Source organism: Parasteatoda tepidariorum, chromosome 5 (genome assembly GCF_043381705.1).
Source record: "Parasteatoda tepidariorum isolate YZ-2023 chromosome 5, CAS_Ptep_4.0, whole genome shotgun sequence".
In the NCBI taxonomy this organism is placed as follows: domain Eukaryota; kingdom Metazoa; phylum Arthropoda; class Arachnida; order Araneae; family Theridiidae; genus Parasteatoda; species Parasteatoda tepidariorum.
In genome coordinates this window covers 16,479,464-16,490,582 of record NC_092208.1, presented here as the reverse complement: position 1 = coordinate 16,490,582, position 11,119 = coordinate 16,479,464, and the positions used below count along the sequence as shown (strand labels likewise).

The 11,119-nt window shown below is 30.8% G+C and overlaps 1 protein-coding gene across 3 annotated transcripts in view; it reads left to right on the top strand.

The window, feature by feature from the left end:
- Nucleotides 1–10,635, top strand: part of LOC107456959 (uncharacterized) — a 20,928-nt gene extending 10,293 nt beyond the window's left edge. For all 3 annotated transcript variants that reach the window (XM_043044819.2, XM_043044818.1, XM_043044820.2), the window contains 6 exons: nucleotides 1,105–1,212; nucleotides 2,944–3,024; nucleotides 3,613–3,730; nucleotides 4,334–5,722; nucleotides 8,325–8,422; nucleotides 10,466–10,635. In XM_043044819.2, the coding sequence (XP_042900753.1) occupies nucleotides 1,105–1,212; nucleotides 2,944–3,024; nucleotides 3,613–3,730; nucleotides 4,334–5,722; nucleotides 8,325–8,422; nucleotides 10,466–10,588 (1,917 nt within the window). In that variant the 3' untranslated portion in view covers nucleotides 10,589–10,635. The remainder of the gene's footprint in view (nucleotides 1–1,104; nucleotides 1,213–2,943; nucleotides 3,025–3,612; nucleotides 3,731–4,333; nucleotides 5,723–8,324; nucleotides 8,423–10,465) is intronic.
- Nucleotides 10,636–11,119: the final 484 nt, after the last annotated feature.

Sequence of the window (11,119 nt, the reverse complement as noted above, 5' to 3'; positions counted from 1 at the left end):
ATAAGTTATATTTTCTTGTAAATTATTGTTACCACTATTAATCGTTACTTCCTGTCTTGTAGTCTGGCATTTCAGTAAATATCTTTCAATTTTGCCTTTATAAGCCACTACTCGATCTTGATACTCTTGACTTTGTATGATTTCACTCTCTAATTCCTCGCTCTTATCAAAATAATTTTCAATTTTTAAATCAAGAGCCTTTAAAGTTTCGTTTTTTTCATTTAACTGATTTAGATAATCATACAAATCAGGATAATCAGGAAGTGTTTCTAATAACGATTTATCAATTTTATTTATTAATTTTGTAATCAGCTGTCTGATTACTGCTCTTTTGGACTTTAATTTTTCAAAATCATCCATTATAAACAGCTCGCACGTTACTATAATAAATACAATACAATCAATGCAATATCAAAATAAATTACCGACTTAAGGGAGACCAAACAAAACAAATGTTAGCTTACATTTCATGCAGGTGGCCTATTTTCGGCCGGTGTAGCACCATGATTCGAATTCCACCATAATTCGACAATAATTACACAAATTGTAATAACAAAAAGGATTTTATTTCATTGTGGTTCAGTGGTTAAATCCAAACTGAAACTTAAGAAGTGAAGAAAAAAATAATAAGAAAATTGTTTGCGCTCAGCGCCATCTGTTATCATTAATCCTCAACACTACTGAAGCGGGGGTGCCATTCCCTCTGCAGAGGATCAAAATTGTGATGGTTTGTCTTTGGATCATCCTCAGTGATGTTTCCAACAAAAAGTTTGTTGTGCAGATTTAGTGTGGCGTAAATGAACTACAGCTACAATGAAAAAGCATTAAGACTTATATTTTATTTTTGAAAATCATGTTTATATTAAGCTTGTAATAGTTAATGATAATTTTTATTTAATGTATCTTTCTTTGTTTTGTAAATTAACGTTAAACTTTGAAAATGAGGATCAGTAATAAATAATTGTGCTAATTTATAATCTCAAGAAGTTAAGTATTGTCCAAAAAGTGGCCAACCAGTTGTAGAATTGAAAAAAAATTCATTGCTTGTTTAAAGATTTTATTTAAAAATATGCAATGAAAAACTAATTATCAATCTTGTTTTAGTACATAAAGAACACAATAGCAACAAAGGATTTATCTGGACCCTTGTCAGAATTGTTACAAAAAGTCATAGAATTTCCTAACATTCCCAGAAAGCAGTCAAAATTCCAGGTACTTATTGTTTATTTATTTAACTTTTAATTAAATAATACCATTTGTTTTTATATAAAGAGCTTGGTGAGGGAATGTGCTATAGCATTCCAATGCCCATTCTTTTGAAGGATTGGATTTCAAAACTAAGAGTAGGCACGTGATTCTTCTGCTTATCAGTGAATCTCAAGTCTTTGATTCAGGGCTTTTATCGATAGTTCATATTCCAGTAAAATTTTCTCAGAGTTCCTCTAAGCTTCGATTTTAATTATGTGAAGTGAGCAAAAAAAAAAATGGTGCGACGTTTATTCTGCACTTTACCAGCACAATAAAAAGAGTGGAGGAAAGGAGAGAGATATAATGATTCAATAATAACTGCGGCTAAAGTTAATGAATGACAGAGGCAAATATATGGTTTATCATTTAAATGTCATTGTGAAGTGGCCGATTTAAAATATTAATTTGCGGACCTAGGTGATAATTTATATTCTGACAAAATTTTCTTGGCGTTCTGCTAATCTAAAATAACCTTGTTAACAAGACATTTATAGCACCTTTAACAACACTGCTTTAATTTTTGCCCTTTTTTTTCCTCACTACAATTAGACAGAATTTTTTTATATTACGATTGTGATTGAATTTTATGATTATCTTATGAAATTTCGATGTACTCGATACCTTTGTAAATCTGTGTTATGATCTTTTCTTTTTTAAATCAAGCAATGATTTTCTTGTGGTTTTTAAAGTTCTATTATGATTGATGGCATGCTAGATTTATTTTGAATTTATTAATATTTTATTGCGTGGTTATAGCGTTCCCCTGAGTTATTGCTACTCATATCGTCATTGTGTTTTAAGTCCTGATATTTCCTTTTTTTTTTTCTTATTGCTGATGATTTTCGCATAATTTTTTAAAATCCAATTTTAACACATTCAATTTGTGATTTTTTTTTTCCATAAATGCACATGGTCTAATCATCAATTTTCTTTATCAGTTATTGCTGTAGATTTCACAAACTTAAAATCTTTTTTTTTTCTTTCTTCTTTTCTTTCATTTAATGTCACTTTTATGCTCAAAAATGAGTTTTATTCATCCTCTATGTACATACAAAAAGAAAAATATTTATTCAATAATAGTTTCAGTTCATTTCTTTTTCTAGTATATTAGAAGTCTTGAAATGAAATTTCTTGAAGATTTCATTACTTGTTTAGCTTATAAAAAGTTTGAAGTTAAGTCATTACTGATTGAACCAACTTAATTTCTTTCTATTTTTACATGTTTTTTCCCCTCCACTTTTTACCAGAACTTTCAACTCCAACTTTGCTATAAGTTTTTTTTAAAAACTAATTATGTTTGTGTAGTAAAGTAATTCTGTCATAATTTGATTGTATTTAGATATTTAAAGAAAGATAATATGCATGTGAAACTTCAAGGTTTACTTTAAATTTATTTGAACTCGCTTTTTATACATTAAATTTTAAAATACCAATGGAGATGAATCAGAATTTGTCTGGAAAAGTTTTTCTTTTAGTATAGTGTCTCTTTAAGGTGGTAGTGCTTGGAAACAAGCATCAAAATGTTTTCATAATTGTGAGGGAAAAAATTCTTTATAGCCTTATAAATGTTGTTTTGCATTTGTTTTCGCAGTTTTCTCTTGTCCCTAAAATGATATAACTTTTTTGCGTAATTTGGTGTCAATGTTGATGTGTATATTCATATTTATGAATGACTAATATTTAGTTTTATTCCAGAAATTTGTTGAAAATAGTTTAAAGGTGAAAAATCAGAAACTGATTTCTGAAGCCTGGGGTATATTTGATCAAAGTAATCAAGTAAGTGAACATTTTGTTTCTTTTTTTCTTTCTTGATTTCATTCAATAATTTGCTCATTATTACTCTAATAAATGACTCTTATACTAATGCGAGTTTTTAAAAAAAAAATGTTCAAATGATGTCTAACAAATTTCCACTCAGTGAAATTAAAAAGGAAAATAATAACTAAAGTGCAAGTAATACATAAAACTAAATTTGACTTAATTTATATTTTCAGTTATTACTCTTATTTACAAATTGTATTTAAGACTGCTAATTTCATTTTCGTCAAAATAGTATCCTTATCTCAGATTTCATAATTTTAATGGTTTTAAATAAACTGAATATATAGCTTAGTGAATGTCAAAAGAGCCATCTGTGGCTACACATCATAAAATAGAATTATAACACATTCTTAAAGTAGTTAACTCTCATTTACGTACCCAAATTAGTATATAAAATGGCTAATCATGCTAACAATATTAGTATTATTGTAAATTATTAAGGTGTATTCTATTTTTAATTCTAATATCTGATCATTTATTTAATATCTAATATTTAATTCTGATATCTGTTTATCAATGTTGTTTATATCTTCTCTTTTTTAGACTGAAACAGCTGATAAGTCTGAAATAACTAATGGAAATAAAGCTCAAGGAAAACGTCCTGCAGAAGAACCTCTTGTTAAAGATAAGAGTTCTAATAAGAAGAAGTGTCCTGATCAAGGTAGTCTTATATTTGAAATTGTTATATTTTTCTCCATGTTTTAGACCTGTCAACTCTTGTGCTATTGGTCACATATCTCCTGCTAATTTTTCTTTTTTTCTTACTGAGTGTATTGAATAACCTTTAATACTCTTCTTTTTCCCAGGCTAGCAATTTTCCAGTTGAGTTTGTATAGTTTATCCTTAATTGTATCTTCTTTAATTTTTGCTGAAAATGTCTGTGCAATATAAGTGACTGCTTTGAACAAAGTGCACAGAATTGAATTTGTGTAAAAGTAATATTTTAATTCAGGCTCAGTTTTGTTTTACAGTTTGAATGCATTTCAGAATTTTTCATTATTTTGATAAGATCAATGTAAAATGGTGCAAAGTCAGTAGGAGGAAAAGAAATGACTGTTACCACAAGTACTACTGTTTAAAGCTGAAAAAGGAAAACAATTTTATCAAATCAGAATTTCAATCTATTGTGTGATTTTTAATTTCATGGGTTTGGAATAAAAGAATTGAAAGAAAATGTCACGCTATTGTTATTATAGACCTAATAAATATTCTATTGTTTTAATGTGATTTGAATCGATTATAATTTTATTTTTTTTATCTTTAGAAAGTGATGATGATGAAGAAAGTGAGAGTGATAGTGAAGATATGGAAGAAAATGAGAATGGTAGTGAAAAAGTAGAAGAAAATGGGAATGATGACAAAGAAAATGAAGAAGATGATGAAATGGATGAAGAAAGTGATAGTGAGGACATGGAAGAGGAAGAAACTGATGCTAAGGACAGTTTGTCTCAAGATAACCTTAAAGGTGGAAAAGGAAAATGTCACAAGTGCAATGAAAGTGGTCACATGGCCAGAGATTGTCCCGGTGAGACTAGTGGTAATCAAGGTAGTGGAGGAAAAAGCTGTTTTAAATGTGGGCAAGAAGGTCACTTATCAAGAGAATGTACTGAAAGTGGGGGAGGGGGCTCTGGAGCTTGTTTTAACTGTAATGAAGAAGGTCATCAATCAAGGAATTGCCCTAAAAAGAAACAAGATAGCAGGGGATCTGGAGCCTGTTTCAATTGTAATGAAGAAGGCCATCAATCCAGAAACTGTCCACAAAAGAGACAAGGTGGACGAGCATCGTCTGGAGCCTGCTACAACTGCAATGAGGAAGGTCACCAATCCAGGGACTGTCCGCAAAAAAGACAAGGTGGGCGAGCATCATCTGGAGCCTGCTATAACTGCAATGAGGAGGGCCATCTATCCAGGGACTGTCCTCAAAAGAGACAAGGTGGACGAGGATCATCTGGAGCCTGCTATAACTGCAATGAGGAAGGCCATTTATCCAGGGATTGTCCACAAAAGAGGCAAGGTGGACGAGCACCATCTGGAGCCTGCTATAACTGCAATGAAGAAGGCCATTTATCCAGAGACTGTCCTCAAAAGAGGCAAGGTGGACGAGCGCCATCTGGAGCCTGCTATAACTGCAATGAAGAGGGCCATCTATCCAGAGACTGTCCTCAAAAGAGACAAGGTGGTAGAGCATCATCTGGAGCCTGCTATAACTGCAATGAAGAAGGCCATCTATCCAGAGACTGTCCTCAGAAGAGACAGGGTGGCAGAGCATCATCTGGAGCCTGCTATAACTGCAATGAAGAAGGCCATCTATCCAGAGACTGTCCTCAGAAGAGACAGGGTGGCAGAGCACCATCTGGAGCCTGCTATAATTGCAATGAAGAAGGCCATTTATCCAGAGACTGTCCTCAGAAGAGACAAGGTGGCAGAGCATCATCTGGAGCTTGTTTTAACTGCAATGAAGAAGGCCATCAATCCAGAAACTGCCCACAAAAGAAACAAGGTGGCAGGGCTTCATCTGGAGCTTGTTTTAAGTGCAATGAAGAAGGCCATCAATCTAGAAACTGTCCTAATAATAGTTCTAGAAAAAGTTTTAAATTTGATGACGAAAGTCATCAGACTAAGGAAAATGGAAAAGATACAAACAGAGAAAATGGTATTTAATTTGAAGTATTTCTTTTATAACTTTTGTATTAGAATCAATTATAAATAATGGACAATTACAGTCTATTTTATTTCAAATCTTAATGCATTAAAAATCCCTCTCAACTCCTTGGATTAATTGAATTACTTTCCAAAAAATGTTATTTATTAATTAATTTGTATGCAAAAACTTTCATTTTCATCTGAAACGGGAAGTCACTTTATTGGTCTCAAACTGTGTCCACCTGCCGCTCATTTACAATCACTGTGCTATGGAAGTCAATATGTTCTTGTTTTCATTTGAATTTTCCTAATTAAATCTAACTATTTTAGATGATCATAGTTACCATTATTACCATTGATCATAGTTACCATTAGATGATCATAGTTACTATTTCAGATGATCAGTTACCTGCAATGAGGAGGGCCATCTATCCAGGGACTGTCCTCAAAAGAGACAAGGTGGACGAGGATCATCTGGAGCAGTGAGACCAATCAGTGATCATTTTTAATTGCATCACTAACAGAGGCCTTTTTGGGCAATTTAAATGTTTCATAGCTAAATAAATGAACATTTGGCAATCAAAAAGAAAAAAAATCAGGTTCTCGGTCTCAGGAGAGAATTTCCAATAAGATGGGATTGAAAGTAAAAAAAATTTAACAGATGCTGTAATTGTCGATTGTAACTAATGTTCTAAGTTTTTTTATTTCACTAAAATAACCATACTACAATTCTATAAAGGAACTCTTTATTCAGATAATTTCATACATGAGTATTTTCTGCTACTGTAATAATGTCTTGAATTTAAAGTGTTTTCTGAGGTTCCTGAAAATCCTTACATTTTAAGACTTTCTAATTTTATTTAACTCCTTCAAATTCCTTTTCAAGTTGTCATTCATTTTACTATTATGTTGATTAAATTTTAAATATCACCAAAATACAATTCAGTATTTTTTGATCATTTAAATTTGTGTGTTAATGCCTTAATTTATATCTTAAACTTGAATGACTTTAAATGCAGAGGTTCTGAAGTTCAGACCTCTACAGAATGCAGTTTTTTCTTTCAAATTTCTTCTGCTTTTTTTTTTTAGTTACTGTAATTTTTTCAGAATATTTTTAGAAGGTAAAGTTAGTATATTAAATTTTTTTTCTTTAACAGTGAAAATTGAAATAGGAAATTAAACTAATAGATAATCAAAATTGGCGTATTAATTATTCATTTTATATTTCACATTATTGTATATTCTGTTTCTTTCTAGGCGATTAGTTGATATTGTATGAGAAATTAAAAGATATGTTAAAATAAATTTTAAGAATATATATTTTAATATTTAAATGTTGACTCTTTCCATTTCTCTTATGTCTTATTTTATGAAGCAACCGTTTTTTTCTTACTATTAAAATTTTATAGTGATTAAGAATTTGGCAATTATTTTCCTAAGCTACCAAGCTTCTCCCTCTCCAAACCTCCTTTGCACGATTGAACACATTTTGCACCCCCTGCTTAAATGCTCTCTCATGTGATTGATTTGCAATAAATTTGAGCTCATTGCTGCCTGGTCTACTGGTTTAAGAAAAATTCTCCTGGTTTTTTGTACATCTTAAAAAATTCCCTAAAATTGAGTACTTTTGTGCTTTCTCCACAAAGCGAACAATTCCCGTACCTGGGCACAGACAGTCATTTATGCCCTGAGACACTATTTTCTCTCTCTTTTTGCCCAGGTACCAAGAAAAAAATTATTTATGCTTTAAATTCTTAGAAAAAATTTTTTGTTAATATTTTGGCTTTTCTGCCACTGAAAATATTGTAACGCTCTTTTACTACTAAAGAATCAATCATTCTCCTTTTACCTTTATCTTTGTACAGAGCCTTTTTTTAAAAGTGCTTAATTTACCCTTTTTCAAAATGAGGTTTTTCCTTTATTGTATTGATTCTCCCTTCGAATTATGCTAAAAGATACAGTTTACTTTGTTCTATTCGGCGTTTTCACAATTAATTCAACCCCAATCTATATCGGCGTTGTCGGTCCATAGCGTATGAAAACGCCATTAATTTTACCTGATTCAAAATTTCATAATTTTTGACCATTGCCAAAAGTTTTTTTTTTTTTTGACATGACGGTTAAAACAAGACAAAACTGTCAATTGTCAGAGACTTTCCAACCCTCCCTAATTATGATATTTTTGCTTGTAACAATTTTTTTAGTACTTAAAAGGTACTTATTTTTGTTGTTTTAAAAGGTACTTATTTTTGTTGTTGAATGATTTGGCGATGCACTCAGTTGTAAATAAAGGACAGAAGATGATACTGCTCATGTGAAATATTTCAGACAGCGGCATCTTTTATTCCGGGCAGTACATTATGTAACCCTGCAGTCCCTCTGTCCCACCCACCACTGTGGCACAAAATTTTCTGGGCTTTCTATGACATACCTCTCAAATACTACCAATTTTTTCGTTCCCAAGGGTGTTTGTTTAACCAACGTTTCACTGTATTTAAGCATAGCAGCCAAAATTAAGAATGAGTTTAAAAAAACATAAAGGGAGGACTGGGGATGAAAATGTTTTTTTTTTTTTTATGCATACTAATCGAAATCTCGTAATTGTTTTCTAGGTACACCCAAGAATAAAAATTTTGACTTGAGCAAAGCTTGTGAAAAAGTCTTGGAAAGCTTTCCAGGGGGAATAGCAAAGAAAAAGCTCAGAAAGCAGGTAAGAGTATCAATTCATTATTGCAAACAAATATCAGTAAATTATCTCTTTGAACTCTCGCATCCTCTGTGCTGCCTTAGAGATCTGTTTGATTTTAGTTGAAACCCTGTGTATCTGTGAATTAAGAAACACCTCAAGTTTGCAGAAAATTCGTGACACTTAAAAGATTTATTGAGGAGGGATGAAAGTTTTCAGCTTCTGTTCGATTCCAGTAAATTATTCTGAAATCTAAACAAAGAAAGTTAAATAGTGATGAATAATTATAAAATTGTTTTTAACTTGCCTTTGAAGAAATCTGTATTCCTTAAGTGCTGATGACACTAGGCAACCAAGTGGAGGCAACTAGTTAAGAAACCGGTTTTTGGCTTCTCGTTTGTGGTCACACGTTACAACAAGTTTATTGCTAAAAGCTCTTTTTAATTATCATAAAAGTGATTATTGACGATGTACTTGAAGTAGGCGTTGAGCTGATGTCTGAGGTTCTGAAAGAAGAACTAGAACAGAAAAAAGGTGATTGAAAAGCAAAATGATTTCTTTCATTTGCTTTCAAAATTTCATTAGTACTCGGAAATATCTGTCAAAGAAATATCTATCAAAATCTGTCAGAATGAGTTTAAAAAGCTTAGCGTTCGAGCTATATAATTTTGAATTTTCAAATATTTAAACATTTGTAATTAGTAAAATTCTAGTTTTTTTTCATTCACTTTTAAAATTCAATAATTTAACTTTTAATTAATATCTCCACAGAGGAAATTAGTTGTTAGGGAATTAGTATATTCGCATAATCTTTGTTATTTATGTCCCAAAGACAAGGATATGTTTGAAAAATTTCAAAAAAAAAAAAANTGACGATGTACTTCAAGTAGGCGTTGAGCTGATATCTGAGGCTCTGAAAGAAGAACTAGAACAGAAAAAAGGTGATTGAAAAGCAAAATAATTTCTTTCGTTTGCTTTCAAAATTTCATTAGTACTCGGAAATATCTGTCAAAGAAATATCTATCAAAATCTGTCAAAATGAGTTTAAAAAGCTTAGCGTTCAAGCTATATAATTTTGAATTTTCAAATATTTAAACATTTGTAATTAGTAAAATTCTAGTTTTTTTTTTCATTCACTTTTAAAATTCAATAATAATTTGTAACTTTTAATATCTCCACAGAGGAAATTAGTTGTTAGGGAATTAGTATATTAGCATAATCTTTGTTATTTATGTCCCAAAGACAAGGATATGTTTGAAAAATTTCAACAAAAAAAAAATTACATATACTAGAATTCCATTTAAAATAGTCATAGTTAAAAAAAATTAAACGAAGTTTAAATTTAAAGGATAAAAATTCAGGATGCGTCAGAATTAGCACGTGTATTTTGTTTACTAAGTGGTTGCTAGTTAAGGTTGAAAGTATTTGGAAACTACTATATGACACGTTTCAACTAATCTGGTTGTTCCACTAAAGTTGAAAGGTTTTAACTTCAGTTGCTAGTTGAAAGCATCCGGGCAACCATCATATGACATGTTTCAACTTCACCGAAACCGCTAGTTGCTTTCAACTAGGTTGTCTCGTATCATATAGCCTTTTAGCTACCTGAGTTACCATTCTGTGCACTGTGTGTATAACCAGGGGAATTAAATCAGATTTTGGTTTTTATTAAGTAAAAAGATCTACATTTAATTTATTTTATTTTGTAAATTTTAGTCACCGCTTATAGCAACTTTCACCCCAGTTGATATTTTGTAAGCAGGTATTATACATACTGATACGCTATTATAATTTTATTACACTGTTATAATTAATTCAATTATAGTTCCTAGTGAGCTAAAATAATAAGTGTTTCTAAAGTGAAGCCTAAGTAATAAAGAGGAAAATTTTCAAAACTTTTTTTTTATTATTAATTTTTATTGCTCTTAAAATTTGGCAAATAGAGATTGACAAATGCAAAAATCAATCATGCCTTTTTTTCTTTTTTTTTTTTTAAATTTTAGATTTTTTTACACATTTTTTCTGAATCTTTCTTTTGTCTTTAATTTTATCTTTTTTTTTTAACAGGTGATATCTGAGTACAAGGCTACTGTAGGTGACAGTTGCAATTTATCTAAGGACGCACTGAAAAAGCAATTTAATGACTTGATGAAAACTAATTCTTCATTTACAGTAAAAAGTTCTGAATAATGTCTGTCATAAATCATTCTCTGTAAATAAATTTTTTATCACCATTATTTTTCGTTTTCTTGTATTTAATTACTTTAATCTTTTACTTTTTTACTATCATAAAATTGGATACAATTTTTTTCCTTTTTGCTTTCTTAAAATCCTATTTAAATAAAATAAAGTTATTACCTAAAGTGGTCAAATTTTATTTTAACTGATTGGCTTTCTGTTAATAATAATGTAATTTCCTAATAATTAATACTTCGAGTTTAATGTCGATTATTGATTTATTTTGCATATTTATATAGTAAAAAAGTAGAACATTCCCCCTGCATCCTGTTGTTGGCCAGGAGGATAAAGGCTCCACAATTTTTACGTGATTGTTGCAATGTGGTCAAAATTGTGTACGAGCCGCCTTCATTTCCCAGGTTAACTAGTACCCGTTGATCGAAAGCTGGGCTGGCTTCAACCAACTTCATTGTCAGTTCAGTGCCTCAACCACAAAGCCACTGCTCACTATGCATAATATCGTGGTAATTTAGTATTCTAAAC